General features: G+C 37.6%; 1 protein-coding gene across 1 annotated transcript in view; it reads right to left on the reverse strand.

The window, feature by feature from the left end:
* Positions 1-2,015: 2,015 nt before the first annotated feature.
* Positions 2,016-23,514, reverse strand: part of FBN2 (fibrillin 2) — a 281,077-nt gene continuing 259,578 nt past the window's right edge. Inside the window, exons 57-65 of the mRNA XM_055299218.2 lie at positions 22,614-22,820; positions 21,859-21,984; positions 20,081-20,203; positions 18,629-18,745; positions 17,906-18,034; positions 16,085-16,204; positions 7,547-7,778; positions 5,850-6,021; positions 2,016-3,948 (exon numbers count right to left, since the gene is read on the reverse strand). Coding sequence (XP_055155193.1) covers positions 3,574-3,948; positions 5,850-6,021; positions 7,547-7,778; positions 16,085-16,204; positions 17,906-18,034; positions 18,629-18,745; positions 20,081-20,203; positions 21,859-21,984; positions 22,614-22,820 — 1,601 coding nt within the window. The 3' untranslated portion in view covers positions 2,016-3,573. The remainder of the gene's footprint in view (positions 3,949-5,849; positions 6,022-7,546; positions 7,779-16,084; positions 16,205-17,905; positions 18,035-18,628; positions 18,746-20,080; positions 20,204-21,858; positions 21,985-22,613; positions 22,821-23,514) is intronic.

Below are 23,514 nucleotides of genomic sequence, written 5' to 3' on the forward strand. Positions count from 1 at the left end.
AAAACATTGTGCTTATATTTCAACCTTTCCCAATGGACTTGTCTTTGTCTTTGAACAGCTTCCATAATCCCATTGAGGTCCTAAAGGCGTGTGATTTAGACTCTTTCCAGCGTTTTGGAGCTTGAAAGAAAGTGGTTGTTTGAATAAATTATGTATATTTTCTTGTGGACTATTGTAAACTAGAAGTACAAATGAGCCAACAATGGCATAGCAAGGAGTGAATGGGTTGCTGTCTTTTGAAGAGAAAGGATATATTCAGATTTCCAGTCAATTCTTGAGGAATGTATTTCTCAACTATTAAATTGAACCACATACAATTGCCATTTTGTAGGTTGAACATGGCCAAATAACAGCAAATTCACATGCTTCAATTAATATATGAATTACCTTGTTTCCCTAAAGGTTTGTAGGACTCCAGTAGACTGATGCTCTGTAATTTTTAGTTGTATTTCCCATCTTCAACCCTGCGTGTTTATTCTCTGAACCAGGAAGGCAATTAATGCAAAATAAAACCCTAAAGTATTTAAAAGAGAAAGACTGTATGAATTATCCTGTTTAGTATTCCTAGATAATGCAAAAAGGCAGATGTTTGAATTTAGTGTAACTCTAAACGTTTTGTCCCTGAATTTTATTCAATGTTCACGTGCAAAAATATCCAACTTCTATCTACTACAAGTAGCGAAAGCAAAAGGTACTAAACAGGGCTACATTTTTTAAAGCTCCAAATTTAAATACAAGTAGAAAAAGAATTCATGTCAGCTAAAGACCAAATTATTGCTTATTAACTAATGCATATGCCCAGTGGATTTGGTTTATGTGTCTGGGCTTACATCACACCTTACTCTCCTAGCAATTGTGGTTTTCTTTAACTTAGCCAAGGTAGTTTCTGGGGCAAATGGGACATCCATGGGAATGACAAAATAGTGCAGAAAATGTCATTAGCAGTTCGTTATGAGAAAGACAAATTCATTCTGATTGTGTCAGTGTCCACAGTAAAAAAAATGGCAACAAAGCTACCAAAGGTACCTGAGATATTTCCTCCTGGAAGGAGTGTCTTGCAGTGGTCATTTCCTTCTACTTCATTCTTCTCTGTAAACCCCTCGTCATTTTTCATCTTCTATGTAAAGCACCTAAAGATGTGGATTCTCAAACTTCTTTAAGAGCAAGTTAAAGGTAAACTAAATGTTGTTGTTCAACTTTCAAGGCTAGAGTCAAATTTGGTTCCAGGTAATTTCATATTACAATGCTCATGCTGTACCAATAATAGATGCCAGATGAAACTGAATATGCATGTTAAGTTTGAAAGGATGCCTTGAGGCAAATACTTCTCTTACTCCATGCAGCTTATTTCTGATTGGCAAAGAACAGCATTAAGATCAGTCACAATATTTCTTTGTTTACTTATTCCTTGGATAAAAAATTTAAGCACATAAATTCTTAAGCCATGCATTAAATTAATCTCTAAGAGTCTTGGAAACATTTCTGTGCCTGTTTTAGCAGTGTATCAACAGGGAGTTCATGTTAAATACTTTGTTAAATCTATCCACTTCTCCACTGAATAAACTGTATACCATTTTAAGAGAGAAGGTTTAGATTATTTTTGAAGATGCCTTTTGGCCTGGGGTATGCCCGCTATTACCTTTGCTTAAAAAGTTGGGTTCAGGAAATTTCTACCTTAGAGAAGTAAGATTCTCTAAAAGAATGTTTCACTTCCTCATGGACACTTTATGGAGGCATTAGCATGAAGTGAAGAAATTATTTGAAGTTTCCAGAAAGATAGGTCCCAGGAAGCTTAGAATTTATGCAGAAGTAAAGGACTTTATGTCCTTCTATTTGAAAGTAACTTCAAATCATAATCATCAGTTGAACACACGTTGACTTTGCTTCACAGATTTGCCAGCAATCCTTTATTTTCCTGTGGGTCTGGCTCTCTGTCTGTTGCTTCAATACATGTTCCCAAAGGCAAAGCCCCCAGCCCCTCCCACAAATACAACAGGGATTGTGGTCTCATAAAATTTTCAGCCAGAAAAATACCCCAAAATAAGCTTTATTGCAAGAAAAGTGTCATATTTGATACACAGACCTACAAAAACAAACAAAACCAAAAACCATAAGTTTTTCCTCACAAACTCTTGATTACAAATTTACACTGTTCCTTTTTTTTAGTTATTAAAAAAAACAATAAAACTTCAAAATACTGGTATAACTGGTTACTAATCTTTGGTCAGCACAGGTTTGAGAGGAACAACCGGGAGCCTGCGTGTGCTTTGGCCATTTCACATATGAGGTTTGGTCACTGGTCCAGGGAACAGGTTCTTGGGTTGAGAAGAATAACGGATACGTACTCTTAATAGCACATCCTGGCACAATATCTTTTTAAATGACTAAAGCAAACTAAACATCAATTCATTGTACAAACATCTTTCATACACAATAGGCTATGATAAAACGAGGCATATGGTGTATAACTACAGTATTAATGAAAATTCTAAAAAAAAAATGGGTTTAAAACAACAACAACAACATATATTCCTTGGCTGCATTGCATGATTTGTTTGCACATATGGCAATCCTGAAATAACTTGAATAAATGCACCATTATTTAAGACAGCACGAAACACTACAGAACGCCAGGTGTTCCCTTTCAAGGGAACAGCGGTTCTTCAGCTGCCTACAGTACCATGAGTACGCAGCGCACCCTGGGTAAGAATGAGGTGTTGTGGGTAGCACATGTGGTTCCTTGAGGTTATGAGAAGGAAATACAGTACGGTTTGGCCTGCAATGCTAATGGTCTCACAAGCAGTCAAGGTATTTTGCTACAGTGGTTGTGCTTCATCTTCTGTTGCCTGGTGTGTCTGGTGATATGAAATGTTGTCACAAATGAGCTGCTTTGGCTTCGATCTACGTTATAAAGGATCTAACGACATTCATGTCTTTTAAATTATTGATTACACTGCCCATTCAGCTCTGTGTGGCTTTCTTTAAAATCATCAGGTGTGTATCAGCTGGATGACTGGCAGAAAACCAAAGGAAACATCTCTTGTATCTATTGGATTTTTAAAAAGCACCTCTAAAAAAAATAGCTCAAATTTATAAATCTAAAGAAAAACAAGTGAGTTTCCCTTTTTGTTTACATAGCTTGTTCATTTCTCCATATATTACTGCATTAAAAATAAATAAACATCTATATTTTTTTTAATTAGCAACTATAGCAAAATACCCAAAGTGTTACAGACTGCTAACAGGAAAAAAAAAAAAAAAAAGCTCACATTATTTTTGTGCATTTAGTGCCATATGCTGATATCTTGAACATTTAGGTTTCTTTTAATATATTTTAAAATGAAGTTATATAAAAAATACAGTAACCACGGCTGCCTTTGTGCTCAAATCTTTGGCCATACCAGAGTCTAAATTATCCCTCCCTGTGAGGGTCAACATTCAAAGTCTAAGACAGGGAGGAAAGAAACAACAGTTATTATTATTTTTCCTCTTTAAAATTAGTCCTTGACTTTTCAAATGCTTCTGCAGATTGGCTGTGCTAGGATTTGAGCCTGGGCCCAAGTCTGTGAAGGGTTAATACAGCTGAATCTGCAGCCTCATTCTGAGAGCCTCCCCAAGCTCCCCTAGGAGGTAGTCATCCTCATTGCTCTCTTCCAGTTTCTTAAGCTCCTTCTTCTTGTAGAGAGGGACGCTAGTGATTTCCAGTGTGTATGTGCCGGGCATGAGCTTCTTCTTGGCCGTGTGCAAGTAGCTGAGCCCATTCCTTTGGTGGATGCGGAAGACGCCGTCATCATTCCCTTGAGAGATGACATAACGGATGTGGTTGTTGAGGGGCTGGATGGCGGGCCTTAGTTCCAGGATGTGCTCGTTAGAGCCGAGGTGGGAGAGGTTGAACTTCATGTTGACGGGGCTGTCCATGTCGACACTCTCTAGGCTGATCTGTTCAACCTGGAGGAGGAGCAGGAAATGATTTGGGACAAGCTTCTACAGAGCAAGCAGAGGACTAGAAAGAGATGAGCTGCAGGGGCTTTGGTCACAAGGACAGGCTGTGGCTTTCCACTCCCGCTTTCTGCACTCTCCTTACCCGCAGTGGCTGTGAAAGAGGCTATTGTACATTTTTGTCAGTTGGAAGAAAAGGCCAATTCCATCGAGAATACCCTGTAAATCTTTATGACTTCTCAATCAGCCTTAATGAGGTAATTAAAGATACAGGACTGGGCCTACAGAGTGTTCACATTTCAAGTTTTTTTTTTTGATGAGCTTATGAAATATTGTGCTAATTAATAATTTTTAAAAAATAAAATTTAGGTAATAATTTTTTTTTTCTGGAGTCAAAATAAGAAGTACTGCTGTTGGGCATCAGCAGGGACTGCGCCCAGGGGAATCTTCTGTCTGAAGGCTGGGCTTTGATTTGTAAGGTAAGTGAATGATGAGTGAGTTTACTGGGAGCTATCAGAGGTACACAGAGTGAGTGATCTGCAGAGTTCTCAGGGCTCCAGTTCAAACCAGCATCTTTGGTAAAAGCCAGTGGGGCAGGGCCCAGATAAACCAAGTCTGACTTTTGCTCAGAGGGTTGGAAGGAGGAATAATGATGTAAGTAAGATAGGATAAAAACCACAATGCTTTGATTGGGCACCTGTTAAGTGAGGACTTGGCAGTGGTGACCCAGAAGTGCCTATCAGTGTTCAGGCAGAATTATGACCTAGTATCCCAATAGGAAAGTTTATAAGCAGAACTTCTGGATTTGTACTTTGGGAACTTGATGAATATCTCAACTGTCATACTTAAACATCAGTTGGGTATCTTAGTCTACTTAAGGTAAATGTAACACTGGCTTATTTATTATTATAAAATAGCATCATGAACTTTTTGGCTAGAGAAGTCAGGTCATATAGACAAAGTTTCTGAGGCCCATAAAACTGAAGCAAGTTGTCCAATTCACACAGCCAGCTAGTTGTTGATTAGGTTTTTTGGGGGGTAATTTCTCAGTCATATTAACTACAGAGTGGTGAGCGATGACCTCATGCTGTCTCAGATCTTTGGGAAAATTATCAAGATCTCTAGATATGAGATATTAATCATTCATAGGAACTGAACACGTGTGATATATATGTCAGGCATTGTTCCAGGCAGTTCACATGTTTCAATTCAATTAACCCTTCCATCAGCCTTCAGATGTATTATTATTCCCATTTTACAGGTGAAAAAACTGAGGTTGAGAATAGTTGAATAAACACAACCTATGTAACAGTGGTAACAGATAGGGAGGGCCAGGGAATTATGTTCAAAACCAGGTAGTCTGCAGCCCACCCCTTTAAACACTGCCAAAATGCTATTAGGGAAAGAAAATATCAGTGGCACGCAATTTCCAACTTCAGTTCCTTAAAGAATACAAGTGATTTTGAAGACAAAAGTTTTTAGTGAAGGAACAACTGTCTTAAAAATAAATCAAAGAATATGAGACCTACTTGGTTTCCCTAGTGAAAATTAAAATCAGCTATACATTTATAAAACAGAACTGAACAAATTAATAATAATTTCATTTTTTGAATCATGTAAAAATAGCTCTTTCCTAGATGGACATACCTTCCCGCATAAATGAAAAACTACAACAAGAGAAAATGCTCTGAAACTGTGAATCTTAAAGTCTTTTCTCCCAAGCTTTGTGTTTTGATCTAATAATTCAATCATTTTAATTTACTTGTCTTTTCCATACTGGGTCCATTAATTTATCCACTAAATTCAAGGTATGGTTAACTTCAATGAGGCTGAAAACAACATGAACTGCACTGTATACATGACTCCATAGGGATAAAACTTTGTGGCAACACAAAGTGGGATTTACTCACAGCAGTGGGATCAGGTTCATGAATACTTCTCTTCTGCCTGCTGTCTTTCTTAGAATAGCCGTTGATTTTGCACTCATAGCATGCTTCTGGGGACAGAGCATTTTCCTCATCGACCTGTGTATCCAGTGACAGGTACTGCCCCTTGTTAAATCCCATTCCTGAGACACAGTGGCTATTTGCGAAAAGCAAAGTATTGTCAGACTTTATCACTGACTTTGACCATAGTTTTCAGTGGTACAGCAGACTCTTCAGAAACACGAAACCAACAGAGCAAACTCTAAACTCATAAACATAAAACCCTAATATTCTTTGCAACTCTTTTATTTTTCTTTTAGAGACAAGGTCTTGCTCTGTTTCCCAAGCTGGAGTACAGTGGCACGATCTTGCTCACTGCACCCTCGAACTTCTGGGCTCAAGAGCTCCTCATGCCTCAGCCTCCAAATTAGCAGGGACACTAGGCACACACCACCACATCCAACTAATTTTTTTTAATTTTAAAGTTTTTTAGAGATAGGGTCTTGCTACGTTGCCCTGGCTGGTCTCCAACTTCTGCCTTCGAGCGATTCTCCTACCTAGGACTCCCAAAGTACTGGGATTACAGGGATGAGCCACAATCCCCTATAATTCTTTAACTCTTTAACACACAATAGATGAAATTTTCCCTTATTTTGAAACAGCAAAATTCTTCTGAGGGTGAGCCTCATGCTTCCCCAATTTTCAATCTTAATTAGACTGAAGTGCTGAGCATCATTAACTCCAGAAGGTAAAAGTAAGGTATGAATTTCCAAAGAGAATGCTAAGAGAGGTTCCATTGTTTCAGGGGCCTGAAGCCTGTATTTGCTCTTTGCAACAAAGCTCCCTGCTTTAAAAACTGAGATTTCTGAACTTATATTTTGGTTAGTGAGTCAATGAACTGGCTCTAAATGACCTTTGTCTAGACCAAGCCTTTTGTTCTAAGTATTATCATACACCATTGCTGGACAGACTTGGTCCATGCCTTTTAGTCCCTGCCTTGCACACTGCTCCTTTCAAAGAAGGCAACCTGGACTGACCTCTAAATGCCCATCTTCTGTGTTACTGAGCACCACGGCCTTCCTGGAAGGATGCAAATGGCCAGCATCTCGGCCACAGCCCGTGGAACTTGAGACAGTGAGCCTAGTTGGAGGGACGCGTGTCTTGTGGGCCGGGCCCATGCTGAGTGGCACCACATCAACTAGGCACCATCCTCTCTCTGTGCAATAGAAAAGCCATACGAGCAAAGAATGGGACAAACTCCTTCCTCAGTGATCACTATGCTAGCACCTTCCAGAACTTGTAGAAGAACCTGTGGCAAGGCCATTTCCACTTCTACCTCACGGCCCAGGTATCCATGGCAACATGTGAGCCACATTTTTAAGCATCTGTTTGTCTCTGGCCTTGGGTCAGATTGAATCAATTCAGGCCCTTAATAAGAGGAGCAAAGAGTGATATTTACATACAAGTTCAAGTTTTATGCTCATCACAAAGGAAGTAATCCTATACCCTGAGCACAGTCCGTGTGTGCTTTCTTGGTATTTATCTGCCTACCCTAAGAGCTCTAATCAATGCTTTTGCGGCTTGGCTTTTAGATACTGTACTCTTCCCTGCAGTGGTGGGTGGCCTGAACTCACTCAGGAACCATGTATTCCTCTATGTGCTGAGGCTGAAGGCTGCCTTACCCTTGTCCCACTCTGTAGTACCCAGGGGGGCAGCCACAGAGGTAGCCCCCCTCCGTGTTGGAGCAGCCGTAATTGCAGGGGTTCTTGGAGGACGAGCACTCATTCACATCGTGGCAGGCACTGGAGAACTGGTCGAAGGAGAACCCTGAGGGGCAGGCACACTTGTAACTCCCCAGGGTGTTGTAGCAGGAAGCAGAGCCACAGGCATTGGGATTGGAGCATTCATTCTCATCTAGTGAAACGAAGAAAGAAACTCTTACACGGGGAAGCGGGCAAGGGCAAAAACGTGAACAAGTCTGGAGTCTCAAGTGCCTGTGATTTTATGGCAGAAATAACTCTAACACAGTATTTTATTTTATTCTGACGATTGATTTGCAAAGCACATGAATGAAAAAAATTCCCCCAAATTGTGGCTTTAAAAAACCCTTGCTTTGCTCTTTTCTGTTTGTACTGTTTCTAAATATGTCTGCAGCCCTTGGGAACAGATATTTGCAGTTTGCCTAGTGAATAACTCTTCTATTCTCTGAACAGAAGGTTACTTCAAAAGCCTATATCTCGGGTAAATCCTTGGAGATAAAGGGAAAACTAGTTGCCAGGGCCTGTCAGGAGGAAGAAATGGGAAATGACCGCTCTTGGGTATGGTGTTTCTTTTGGAGGTGATGAGAATGTTCTGAAACTGGTACTATTGATGACTACATACCTTTGTGAGAATCTACAAAACCCATTTACATGTACACTTTAAAAGAGAGAAGTTTATGATATATCAATTAAAAAATATCCCTGTAAGTATTTGTATCCATTCCCCCAGCAATTCACCAAACCTTCATTATATAGGAGGAGAAAGCATAAAAAAATTTATAAACCCTAAATGAAAACGATGGAAAACAACACTATTTAGTTAAATCAGTTGAACCAACAACCTAGTTCAGTTTAAAATGCTTGAGAACCCACTGGGTGCAGACTGTGCCTTCTGAGGCAGGTTTGCATCCAGCCATCAGCCAACTATAGCTTTTACTTGCTTAATGACTAACATTATACTATAAATACCTGGTAGCAGGATAATTATAGGTTATACTTTCAGTTGCTATTGTCATTTTTACAAAATCGAAGTCTGATTATGCTTTCAACTTTGGAGATCATAATTTTGCCTTAACTGTCTGGTTGATATACAGCATGCGGCTTGACTTCTTTGGGCTTTTTTTATAATCCAAATTTCACCCTGGGAACAAATCACATCTGTTCCATGGAATTCTTTCAATTCTGTGACTCCATGTGGAGCAAAGAGTGTCTGTTTACCTAATATGTGACAAGTATATATTTCAGCCCATGTGGGGAAACAGGCCCATGTGCAAGTGGGTGTGCGCAGAGGACACAGTACCTAGTGGGGAAGTGAGGGATCTGCAGCAGCTCAGTGAGATTTGGAAGACGCACATGGGCTCTCAGTGAAGAGGCCTCCCAGACAGGAAATTAAACTTCGTTAAGTATAGGACAGAAGTTACTGAAACGGTAGATATTATTAGGAACATTTTCGTATCATGATTCTGATAGTCTCAGAATTAAAGGAGACCACTAAATGTAGGTTTCTTAATCACGGAATATAAAAGATGCTGATTATCTAATATGTGAAAATTCTTAGCCTTTATGGCAGGGGAAGAACATAGATACGATAAATAAAATCTCAGTAACTTGGCTACATATGATGTAACTATAACTGCTATTTTATTTCTATATACAAGAGACTTGGAATTCTGCCACAAAGCCTCATCTGCTTTTATAATTAGATCTGACATTCCTATGCAGTGTTTCTCTCCTAACAGGGAATCTAAATTAGATTACAATTTAATAAAATGATCCTGTCATGAATATACCATTAGACATTGTGTTAGGAAGAAAAATTACCAGGCAAAAATAATTAACTGAATAAATTATATTTAAACATATCAATTACAAGAATATTTAAAAATATGTAACATTTTTGCAAGCACCATGATATACCTCATATTTATATTCTATAAATGTACATCATGATTAAAATTTATAGACTTAAATAAATATGTTTCTTTCTGACACATACTTTGAACTGATTCAAGCCTCACTCAACTATGTGTGAATTATTGTGAACAGGCTATAGAAGCAACTGGAAGTTACTAATACTAAAACACAAAGTCTTCAAATATGAAGACATAATTTTTCTTCATATGCAAATGTATTTACGTGTTTCAAATTTTGAATAATTGTATTTGAATAATTCTAATGCTTACAAATAGTTGAGAATGTTCCCTACATCTGTACACTCTTATCTACCAGAACGTTGTAAATTGTCTGTGACAACTGGCAGAAAACTTCCTAAAGTGTTAGTTTGAACTGAAAGCTTTTTTCAATATTAACACTTTCAAAGAAATTTCATTCTTCTTCAATTGGTAGTAGGTTTGGTAACATTGTAGGTTTACAGTTTTGCCTTTTTAAACTGTCTGATGGATTGACTAACAGTGTTGACCACTGACGAGGAGTCCTGAGGAAATCTGTCTGAAATGCTTCCTTCTGGATTCCCCATCAATCATATGAATGGCTGAAGATATTCACACAAGTAATGATGGATAAAAAATGTTGGTGGCTTTTCAATTTGCGTTTTGTCCTAATTCTTTTTCTTTTGCTAACTTGTTGCTTTTATTAGTTTCCTGAAGGGGTATTTCACCCTATTTCTGCCATATGTTTGGTTAAAAATCCAACGGCGTTACATGAATTCAAGGGAAGAAAGTCAGCAATTTTATTAGAGGCAAGCTGGATTCCTCAACCCTGCCCAGAAGAATCTAGAATCTTTTGAAATAAATCCCTGATGTGTCGTACCCAGGCACCTGCTGCTTAGAGGTACTCATTTTAGTAGAACAAACTTACAAATTAATACCTGCAATTAGGGATATCTGCTCATGTATTTTTAATTTTGGACTCATCTTAAACCATTTATTCCTCTGCTCATGGAGTTTCTCCTGATTAGAAGGCAAACCGGCTTCTGGCTGGACTCCAGTGCGAGCTACTCTGGGGGTGACTGCCTTGTCAAAGGGCCCACACCAGGATCTCATAAAGGGGATCTGGGATACACCACACCATCTTGATTTTAAGTCAGACTATTTTAAATAGAGCTTCCACATTTAGTAAAAACCTGTGCAGCTCGTTTTGTGCTAGGTGTTTAGAAACAAAAACTTCAGGAAACTGAAACATTTTGAAATCAAATTGGCACTCCATGCATGTTCCTATTTCTACTTTTGTTCTCCTTAAAAAAAAATTCTGTTTGATAGAGAATCATTCTTTTGGATTAAGGTCTATGGAATTAACCAAGAAGTCCATAGTATTTACTAAATAAAGTGGTGGGCTTCATATTTTATAAATATTGCAATATAATAAAACTCTTTTATGTTATTATATTTATTTATTTATTTAAATTTTACTTTAAGTTCTGGGATACGTGTGCAGAATGTGCAGGTTTGTTACATAGCTGTCTAAGTGTGCCATGGTGCTGTGCTGCACCTACTGACTCATCCTCTAGGTTCCCTCCCCTCGCCCCCCACCCCCCAACAGGCCCCAGCATGTGTTTATTCCCTTCCTTTCCCTGCGTCTATGTGTTCTCATTGTTCAACTCCCACTTATAATGAAAACATGTGGTGTTTGGTTTTCTGTTCCTGTGTTAGTTTACTGAGGATGATGGCTTCCAGCTTCATCCATGTCCCTGCAAAGGACATGCTCTCATTCCTTTTTATGGCTGCATAGTATTCCATGGTGTATAGGTACCATATTTTCTTTATCCAGTCTATCATGGTCATTTGGGTTGGTTCCAAGACTTTGCTATTGTAAATAGTGCTGCAATAAACATACTTGTGCATGTGTCTTTATAGTGGAATGATTTATATTCCTGTGGGTATATATCCAGTAATGGGATTGCTGGGTCAAACGGTATTTCTGGTTCTAGATCCTTGCGGAATCACCACGCTGTCTTCAACAGTGGTTGAACTAATTTCCATTCCCACCAACAGTATAAAAGTTTTCCTATTTCTCCACAGTCTCACCAGCATCTATTGTGTCTTGACTTTTTAATCATTGCCATTCTAACTGGCCTGAGATGGTATCTCATTGTGGTTTTGATTTGCATTTCTCTAATAATCAGTGGTGTGAGCTTTTTTTCATATATTTGTTGGCCACATAAATGTCTTTTTTTGAGAAGTGTCTGTTCATATCCTTTTCCCACTTTTTGATGGGGTTGTTTGTATTTTTCTCACAAACTTGTTTAAGTTACTTGCAGATTCTGGATATTAGACCTGTGTCAGATGGGTAGATTGCAAACATTTTCTTCCATTCTGTAGGTTGCTTGTTCACTCTGATGATAGTTTCTTTTGCTGTGCAGAAGCTCTTTAGTTCTTTGAAACCAATGAGAACAAACAGACAACGTACCAGAATCTCTGAGACACAGCTAAAGCAGTGTTTAGGGGAAATTTATAGCACTAAATGCCCATATCAGAAAGCTAGAAAGATCTCAAGTCGACACCCTAACACCACAATTAAAAGAGCTAGAGAAGCAAGAGCAAGCTAATTCAAAAGCTAACAGAAGACAAGAAATAACTAAGATCAGAGCAGAATTGAAAGAGATGAAAAACCCTCCAAAAAAATCAATGAATCTAGGAGCTGGCTTTTTGAAAAAATTAACAAAATACACCACTAGCTAGACTAATAAAGAACAGAGAAGAATCAAACAGACACAATAAAAAATGATAAAGGGGATATCACCACTGATCACATAGAAATACAAACTACCATCAGAGAATACTATAAACATCTCTATGCAAATAAACTAGGAAATCTAGAAATGGATAAATACACCCTCCCAAGACTAAACCAGGAAGAAGTTGAATCCCTGAATAGACCAATAACAAGTTCTAAATTTGAGGCAGTAATGAATAGCCTACCAACCAAAAAAAAGCCCAGGACCAGATAGATTCTCAGCCGAATTCTACCAGAGGTACAAAGAGGAACTGGTACCATTCCTTTTGAAACTATTTCAAACAATTGAAAAGTAGGGACTACTCCCTGACTCATTTTATGAAGGCAACATCATCCTGATACCAAAACCCGGCAGAGACACAACAAAAAAAGGAAATTTCAGGCCAATATCCCTGATGAACATCGATGCGAAAATCCTCAATAAAATAATGGCAAACTGAATCCAGCAGCACATCAAAAAACTTATCCACCATGATAAAGTCGGCTTCATCCCTTTGATGCAAGGCTGGTTCAACATATGCAAGTCAATAAACACAATCCATCAAATAAACGGAACCAAAGACAAAAACCACATGATTATCTCAATAGGTGCAGAAAAAGCCTTTGATAAAACTCAACATCCCTTCATGTTAAAAACTTAAAAAACTAGGTATTGATGGAATGTATCTCAAAATAATAAGAGCTATTTATGACAAACCCACAGTCAATATCATATTGAATGGGCAGAAGCTGGAAGCATTCCCTTTGAAAACTGGTATAAGATAAGAATGCCTTCTCTCTTCACTCCTATTCAACATAGTATTGGAAATTCTGGCCAGGGCAATCAGGCAAGAGAAAGAAATAAATGGTATTCAAATAGGAAGAGAGGATGTCAAATTGTATCTGTTTGCAGATGTTATGATTCTATATTTAGAAAACCCCATCATCTGACCAGGAGCAGTGGCTCACGCCTGTAATCCTAGCACTCTGGGAGGCCAAGGCAGGTGGATCACTTGAGGCCAGGAGTTTGAAACCAGCCTGGTGAACATGGTGAAACCCCGCCTCTCCTATAAATACAATAATAATAATACTAATACTAATAATAATTAACTAATAATAATTAACCAGGCGTGGTGGCAGGCGCCTGTAATCCTAGCTACTAGGGAGGAGGTGGAAGTTGCAGCAAGCTGAGATCATGCCACTGCACTCTAGCCTGGGCGACAGAGTGAGACTCCATCTCAAAAAAAAAAAAAAAAAAAAACCCAACAACCCATTGTCTCAGCTCCAAAACTCAAGCTGATAAGCAACTTCAGCAAAGCCTAGGGATACAAAATCAATGTGCAAGAATCACAAGCATTCCTATACACCAACAATAGACAAGCAGAGAGTCAAATCATGAATGAACTCCCATTCACAATTGCTACAAAGAGAATAAAATACGTAAGAATACAGCAAAAAAGAGATACGAAGAATCTCTTCAAGGAGAACTACAAACCACTGCCCAAGGAAATAAGAGAAGACACAAATGAATGGAAAAACATTCCATCCTCACGGATAGAAAGAATCAGTATCGTGAAAATGGCCATACTGCCCAAAGTAATTTATAGATTCAATGCTATGCCCATCAAACTACCATAAATTTCATATGGAACCAAAGAAGAGTGCATAGCCAAGATAATCCTAAGTAAAAGGAACAAAGCTGGAGGCCTCATGCTACCTGTCTTCAAAGTATACAACAAGGCTACAGTAACCAAAACAGCATGGTACTGGTACCAGAGCAGACATATAGACCAATGGCCTATATATACATACAGAACAGAGACCTCAGAAATAAAACCACACGTCTACAACCATCTGATCTTTGACAAACCTGACAAAAACAAGCAATGGGGAAAGGATCTCCTATTCAGTAAATGGTGCTGGGAAAGCTGGCTAGCCATATGCAGAAAACTAAAACTGGACCCCTTCCTTACACCTTACACAAAAATTAACTCAATATGGATTAAAGACTTAAAACCCCAAACCATAAAAAACCCTAGAAGAGGCCGGGCATGGTGGCTCACGCTTGTAATCCCAGCACTTTGGGAGGCTGAGGCGGGTGGATCACCTGAGGTCAGGAGTTCAAGACCAGTCTTGGCCAACATGGTGAAACCCCGTCTCTACTAAAAATACAAAAAATGAGCCGGGCATGGTGGCAGACTCCTGTAATCCCAGCTACTCAGGAGGCTGAGGCAGGAAAATCACTTAAACCCTGGGAGGCGGAGGTTGTAGTGAGCCAAGATCATGCCACTACACTTCAGCCTGGGCAACCGGGCGAGATTCCGTCCTAAAAAAAAAAAAAAATCCCAGAAGAAAACCTTGGCAATATCATCATTCAGGACACAGGCATGGGCAAAGACTTCATGACGAAAACGTCAAAACAAATTGCAACAAAAGCCAAAATTGACAAATGGGATCTAATTAAACTAAAGAGCTTCTGCACAGCAAAAGAAACTATCATCAGAGTGAATAGGCAACCTACAGAATGTTTTACATTATTTTAATAGCTATGTAAAAAATACTGTTTCTGATATTCTAAAGAGTGAGCCATACACTTTGCCTTTGTTTATGAATCAATAAATCTGGGCATAAGGAGTTCTACAACATTTTTTTCTATGAAGAGGAAAAAAAGTGAATTAAATTTGTAAAGTTATTTTGAATGACTGCCTAATTGGTAATTTAAATAATTTTTTGAAACTGTCTTGTCTTTAACTTTTGATCACTTATTGGTTTCTGCATTTCCTCCTATGAGTGTATATTCGTGGTGTGGTAAAGCATCTGTCTTTGACCTGGCATGATTTTCCCTCCACTGAAATTTATCTTGATTTTTTGTTCTTAATTCACTTAGCTGTCATTAGAAATTTCTTTTGAGAAGACCACAAAGGATAAAATCAGACTAATTTATTTAGTGGATCACAATAATTCAATATGTGAATAACCTGTGAAGTAATTTGAATTACTACACAGAAACAGGAAGCATCCTGATATTTCTCTGCAGGACCACAGTGCCCCTTTCTGCTCAGTTATGCCAGCACCTAGGGTCAAAATGTGTTGATTGGAGTGTCTGTGAAGTGCATTCAAAAGGAGCCAAGAAATTAGGCATATGCTAAGTCAGCTGGCTATTCAAGTAGAGAATAATGTTCTCTTTGATCAATTGCTCCTTAAAGGGAGAATTTCAGCGACTATTATCAAAGCAAGGAACAGAGCTGAGAGCCACATATTTTATTTTACAAACACTTCTGTCTAGAGTTGCCAACAGCATTTGCTGTAAGTAGGTACTTCTTTGACCTTAAAACACTTCCCATCCTTTATTAAATCTATGCGACAGGAGAGCACACATGGACTGTCCTCATTAAGTTGATGTGAATTCCTTTAGATTCGTATGAGGGGAATGGATGGGAAATCTAAATATATTAAATTACAGACCAAAAAGTGGCTGACCTTCACAAACAAAGATGACGATTCTTGACATCATCTTCAGAAACTTAAAATTACTTAGCAGAAATTTAAAATGAAGAAACCTCTAGTTAAGTTAACTTTCCGGTACTTAAAAACAAACTTGTTTTTAAATAGATATTTTCAAACATACACACTAGCAGAATGAGTGCCCATGCATCAGTCTTAAGGACTGGTTTTAAAGTCTAAAATTCAAAGGCTGTACTGAAACCTCAACCCTCACAATTTGTTCATTTTACTCAGAGACACTTTCAGGTGAGAAAACCAAGTGCGATGGAAGAAAAGAGCACTCACCGACACACTGATTCCACTGGTAGTGCTGGATGTAGCCTTGGGGGCAGCCACATCTGTAGCCACCCAGGATGTTCTGGCAGCCGTGCTGGCACCTGTGGTTCCCATCACATTCATCAACATCTGCAAAAACAAGCCCGGCAAAACGTTTATGTCACCTTTCTTCTACTATTTTTAAATGCACTCCAAACGAAACCTGGGGTAACTGTTATCATGGGAACAAACAAACAAGACATGACACATAGAGAGGCTGTCATTTTTCCAGGTCACATGGTTATTAGTCAGTGGTGGTGCAGGGAACAGTTCTGAGATAACAGACCACCTCATTCTTCTGCTCTCCACCAGACCATGGCACGTCAGTGCTCTAAATAACATCTCAATTTCAGCAAGTCAACCACAGCAACCACAAATGTTGTACATTTTGAACTAATTAACTGCATATGGTATGATTTATTTGGTAAATCACATATATATATAAAATATATTTGCATTGCATATTCCAGTAAGTTTGAAAGTGACTGAGATATAATCCTCATTTTTGGGAGGATAGAAGCATTACAGAGATACCTAAAAAGTACAATTACATTGCACGTAAAAATTGTTATTACCATTCAAGATTAATTAGATGCAAATCCCTCTTAAGTATTTAAATATGTTATTTTTAGACAAGATGTGGTATTATTATGCATGTGGAATAATTTCTTTGTTTATTTATGTATGCTTTTTTGGAACGACAACTGAATATTTGAAATCTATCCATAAAGAGTAAAATAGAATTGGCATGTCTGAGGGGTGTAACAAATTTACATGGATAATTAATAAATGGTATCTTATGGGGATGGTCATGAGCTGAACTCGCATGTGGCAAACAGCTGTAGGTTCAGAATACTTTCAATGTCTCAATGATTTGAAAGATAAAATATTAAAATTGACATTCTAAAAACTGAATTTTTCTTTGCTGAAAATGAGATAGATATAAAAGCCCCACAAGCCTTACAGAGAGCAAATTAAATACTTTACATGTATTTCTAGAAATCCAAATCATATATTTCTAAGAATAGTTAATGTTAAAAGGGTGATTAAAATCAAGAAAACTATAAATTGCAATATGATATAAGAATGTAAGGGAAATAAATATAGTCTCATAATCTCTGGCATGGGTGTTTATAAGACACTAATCCTAATACATTTTTCTTGTCATACACTGCCACTTGCAATGTAAATAGTGAAGAACTAGATGAAACTTTCTTAACTGCAAGCATGTTCTTATTTTGTTCCTACTTAAATGTTCCCTTGGATTTTACAGGAAATAGTTATTGCAGAGGAGACCAAGGTCCACTGTAGGAAAGTGAAGGAGTGAAGCAGGAGCTTGACTCGTAAAAAACAGAAACAGCCATCATTTCACCTTAGCATGTTCAGTACATTTGTTCAGTTTTCTCTGATGATAGATTCCTTTTACATTTAATTCTTATACATTTAAGAATCATGGAACAAAAGGTCAATTATGATTTTTCTCTGGTATGCTTGTACACTACCGCAAACCATATTAGGCACAGAATTCCTTTTCAACTCAATTCTTTCTCAGATCCATGATTAGTCAACAGTTACTTTAAAAGTCAATTCGTAATCACAGCATTTTTGTTTCACTGCATTTAAGCTTCCCTCTGTCCCGAAAGTGATACATAGAAATTTATGACCAGGAATAAGTTGCTGGGTCCTATTTTGCTCAATATTTTTTTCACATTATAACAATTTGTCTTGGAAGTTAAAAATACATATGGTTTACTGTTACTGGATTAAGAATTTTTGAGCAAATCAACTAACCTTCACAGTTCAGGCCGGTGGCATCAAGAGAGAACCCTCTTTGGCACTCGCAGCTGAAACTGCCTGGAGTGTTTTGACAGATTCCCTTTGCTCCACAAAGCGAAGGCTGAGACCCACATTCGTTGTTGTCTGGCAAAGCATCAAGAAGCAGAGCGTCAAACTTTCCAATCATAACATGTCTTAAGTTTCATGCGAAGTAAAAAGCAATGTATGAAAACCTAAGTTTCATGATGTGAAAATGGCATTTTGGGAAAATTTATACCAAAATTCACTGTCATATTAAAGACAAAAGTGGTAAGAAAAAGTGTATTTTAAGAGGTTTGAGATTAGAGCATATTTTGGAGTGATTGAAGGCACACTGACTGAAAGTTCCTTAACGTGTGTCTTCAAAATAAAAGCTCAATGTGTTTGTTAACATGTTCTAAATTACAGTGAGCCTTTAATCATACTTTGTCTGAACACCATGGTTATATTGAGAATGTGATATAAAGGCACTGCTTGAAATATGGCTACTGTGCATGTGCTTGGAATAAAAAGGCCTTTTTCCCTTTGGATATTGTTCTTGAAAATATCTATATTATTAGCAACTTCGTTAGACCACAAATTATGGGGTATTGGTTATGAATATAAGTACCAGGATATTCTTCTGTTTATACTTTTAAATACAATTTTTATGCATCTACTAGAAGTTTGTAAAATTTCCCATTTGTAACTTTGTCTTACCGATACAAGCAGTGTGATGCTGTGTGAAACCAGGTGGACATTTACAGGTAAACCCCCCCAGGGTGTTGACACAGAGGAACTGGCAGTTATGCTGTTTGGTTTGACATTCATCAAGGTCTGAAATTAGAGAGAAGCCAATGAAAATCACAGTAGATTATCTGGCTATGTTTCCTTTCTTGTGAAGCCACAGAAGATGCACATGCTCCATTAGAAGCATTTTGTCTAGATCTTTGCTGGAAGCTTCGTAGATTTCCATAGGCATATAGCAAACAGTTTCTTTTTACATATTTAAGCAGAATAAATATTACGGGCTAGGATGATAGGACAATTAAGGCAGTATATAACATAAGAAACTGAACGGCAGAATCACAGCAGTTTCCATGAACTGTTCTCAAAGCTACTATCCAAAGGTTACAATTCTTGCATTGAATGCGGTATAGTACATGGCTGATTACTTAGTCCTATTAAAGGAAGGATTAAATAAAAATGAAACAATCTAGACACTGATGAAGGTCCTAACACAAAGAGTCTCCACATTCAGATGAAAACATGGGCTTTAATATTAGAGGAAGCAAAATACAGCATCTGTAATTCTAGTCACAAATGGTATTGATATTTGGACTCTACTAATAAAAAACTCAAAATTTGATTTTGGCTATACTAAAACTTAATTTGGAAACTATATTTAAAATAAACCTACCACATAAGATGTAGGCAAGACTAACTCATTATTTTACAGCTTAAAAAACGCTTTAGTCATACTCATTTTTTTTTTGATATGGAGTCTTTAGTCATACTCATAAACAATGCACAACACAGACCCATATCAGTGCACTAAACAAGTCCAAGCAGTGCTTGCTATTATTTTATTTTTTTGATATGCCTTGGAAATAAAACCTCATTTTACTGAGAATAATCTACATTTTAAAAATTTGCTCAGTCCATTAATTTCATTCTGATGAGGCTTACTATAAAATCAAATACATGAGTATAGTATTGAAGCTATTTTAATGATCTAAGTTAGCTTGATAAATAATTACTTTTGATACTACCTAAGCAAACATTTTAAATTTACCTATCCATTTTCACTTTTCCACAGTAAACCTGTAATAAAGGTAGCTTAGAGAAATAAAAGCTTAGATAAGCAACAACAACAAATATCTTATTTCAGTGATTTGTTTCGATCTCTTCCCACACCAAAATTTTTGTTTTATTTTTTAAAATTTATGTAGTTTTCTGTAAGAAGCAAACTGTTTTAACTTGGGTTTTAATCCTCTCTGCTTCCTGCAATGAGCCTATTGGTAGAGTTTTTCTATGAGCAATAACATGGCCACTAGCATGGGACCTTTTAATGAAGGTGATGCACATGGCATAATCCCTGATAATCTAACATTTAAATTTGAAAGAAAAGATACAGACAAGGGTCACGATTGTCCGAGACTCTTCACTCACCTTTGCATGTCTTTCCATCCTCTTGCAGGACATACCCCCTCGGACATGAACACTGATAACTCCCCTCAGTGTTCTTGCAGATGAAGTTGCATGGTTTCGGGGACTGGGAGCATTCATCAAGGTCTAAGTAAAAGTGATGTGAAGATTAAATTACTGGTTACAAGAAACAACCGGACTCTTTCCTCCTTCCATATTCTCACTTCATTCTTTTTGTTTTTCCTCTTCAACTTCAAGTGTAATATAGCCAGAGAGAAATGATGCACAGAAGGATTTTCTCTAAAGTAACATGCGGGTTTACTTTGTAAATCAATCTATGGATCTTGGGTAAATATTATGATGTCTAGACAACTGTCTGGGTTCAAAATTACTAAATTCTTTAGATTAATACACTTTGGTTTACAACCTGAGAATCATAAACTTAATAAGAGTTTCTCTATTTTTGACACATGGATGTGGCACAAGTTCTCTTAAAGTCTCTTTACTGAGGCTCCCTTAAGCATCTTGTGGGATCACAGATGGTGCTGGAAACCTTCCACTTTCCCCTTCAGATTCAGTCCTCACCTTGGTCCACCCTGCTCTCAGGCCCAGGAGTTGGAGCTGTAGAGACTCCATCCGGAGGCTCTCCCTTGCCCTGTGTCTTCTGTCTGGCCCTTATTTCCTCAACTCCCTCCCTGCAAGATAGGCTCAGGCTGGCTGAGTCACTGGATCAGCTGTCAGAGGTCCTCTCACGGCAGCCCTCTGAGCACAACTTTCTTTTTCCAGGTTCCAATAACCTCTGACTCTTTTCTTTTGGCCCAGGGGTAGTACAGCCCCAGCACACAGCACTATGCCTCCTGGCTTTTGTACACGCTGCTCACACGTGTATAGACAGTCTTTTTGTTAGACCCTCCTTGAACTGTCCTCCTTGAAATATGCCATCTCTTTTCTACTCAGATTCTGAGTGATAGCAGACAATCTCCATTTCCTCCACATAACATATGGCGTTGATGCCCACAGAATGCTGAATGCTCATGATTAATGGCCTATTCTCTATTACTCACGCTCTTCTGTTTCAAAGAAGTCAGTTGGGTTTTCTTAACCTTTTAATGCCAGGTGTGCTTGTTATTGACATAGGTAATTTGATAGAATATCAAGTAAGCTAATGAAATATAAAGGAGAAAAATTTTTTTTCTTTAACAAAAATGAAGTTGAATACTTTGGAAAGACCCAACAAAAGTCTAAGTCCTTTCTGCCCCACGACTGTCATATATTGGTGTGAGTGAGACAATAAAAAACCGAATAAGAAAAAGAAATTGTAAAATGGCAGAAGGATTCTGTACTGAGACTGCTCCGCAGCTGGAAATTTTATTTAGGTAATGCTTACTTGGTATACTTTATGCAAAAAATAGCAAAGAGAAACATGGAAAACATTCTCTTAATATACACAAACACACATATTCATAAGAAAAAGCCCTTTTCCTTCAAAGAGTGACAAACAAATGTGCACTTTAAATTTTAAATTAAAATATAAAATGTTGAAAGTATGTATTTATAATTTTTGTTTCCCTGATTGAACAGACTTTTTTTTGATGAAGTGAACAATTCTACATCCCACATTATTGGACAAAGGCCAAGTGCTGTGTGATTAAGAAGCACATTATTGAGAGGATGGCATCATTTTAATAAAATATATATTCCAAAGCTCCATAATAAAGAGACTCTACTGATAACGAGCGACTTGTAGGAAACAGTAACTGATTAGCCCCCGAACCCCTGAATATAGAGGTGCCCATCGTTACCTATACAAGAGGTTCCACTGATGTCTGTGGTGTAGCCAACCTTGCAGAAGCATCGGAATGAGCCCATGGTATTGATGCACTGACCATTGGTGCAGAGGTTTGGCATTACCTTACATTCATCAATATCTGTGGACCACAACAACAAAAACAATCAGGAGTTAACATCTATGCAAGGGTAAAACTGGTTAGAATCAAAGAGAAATGAAGAAATGGAGATGAGATAACTAACTGCAAACATTCCTAATGGCACTGGAGCACCTGTTCATCAGTCAGATGAACAGCAACATGGATGTGACAGAAAAATAATCTCAAGTGATGGGAGGAGATAAAGGGAGACTCTGGTGAAAGCCCTGTTTAAGACTACCCATTTTGCAATCTAAGCATGAATGATTTTGGGGGGAATCTAGAAAGCTACCCCCTTAAAGTCCATCCCTTAAAAAGTGTGTGATCTTGGGAAAATTGCTTATTGTTACCTTAGCTTTGTGCTTCATTTTCCTCAACTGTTAAAATGGGAATAATACATTCTACCCCTTAGGTCTGATAGGAAGATTAACTCTTAAAATCTCTAAAGCATTAGCAAAGATTATTCTTTCTATATACATATATATGAAAACACACATCAAATATAAATATCAAAGTATAAACATTTTAGCTATTCTTTTGATTGTATCAATTTTTCACTTTTCCTTCACATTTATCTGAATTCATAAAATTTAATGTGTTGATTATATGAGTAAATTTCCTCAACTCCTTACCTCTTCCATCAGTTGTATATCCTGGGCCATGAGGACATATCTTTTTGTACTGGGCAGTTCCAGGAAGTGGGCAAAGCTCACACTGGTGACCCCAGCCTCGCCCACCATCACAGCAGCATTCTGACTTAGTGACGAGATTGCGACTGCTGGATGCCATTTGACATATTGTCTGCAGTACCTCTGCAAAGCAGAGACCCTGTCGATTGTCTGAAATGGCAAAGTAGAAAGAGTTAAGGATGCGGAACTGACATTTCATTATCCTGGCTTTCAAATTAAGCAGGGCAGTCAAGAATTTCCTCCTTAGGAATAATTAAGACAGCTTAATGATTCAAAGTTTTGCTGGCAGTTAAGTTCATAGCATATTCTTTCACTACAGACTACAGTTTATTAAATTTGACAAAAAGTGATACTATACTTTAGAAATAGATTTTTCGTCCGATCCACTGCCAACTAAATGATAGTGAACTAACATTTCTGTAGAATACAAGTGAAAGGAAAATCAAATTAAATTATTTTCCTTTAAACAAATGAGTGCCAGGATTAGTTTCTGGAAAGCAAATTCTAGACTATATTTTATGAGCTTGGTACTTATTCAATCTGATATCTCATATTTTCTACATCTGAAAGACTGTTCAAACACTTTGACTGAGTAGATTTTTTAAAAATGTAAATAAAATGATTTTTTTCAGATATAAAAGCCAATCAAATCTTTAATAAAGTTTTATAAACAATCCTAGCAAAACTGTTAATAAAACGAACAGAAAGTTACACTTTATATGTAGGTTACTTTTCCTATTTCCTAAAAGACTGATGTCAGTAAAGGTATAGATTGGAGATAACAATAAACAAAAAATGCTTTTTTGATCAAAAATTTCTTGGAATTTGAAGCATATGACGTCGT

This window comes from Symphalangus syndactylus, chromosome 11 (assembly GCF_028878055.3).
Source record: "Symphalangus syndactylus isolate Jambi chromosome 11, NHGRI_mSymSyn1-v2.1_pri, whole genome shotgun sequence".
Lineage (NCBI taxonomy): Eukaryota > Metazoa > Chordata > Mammalia > Primates > Hylobatidae > Symphalangus > Symphalangus syndactylus.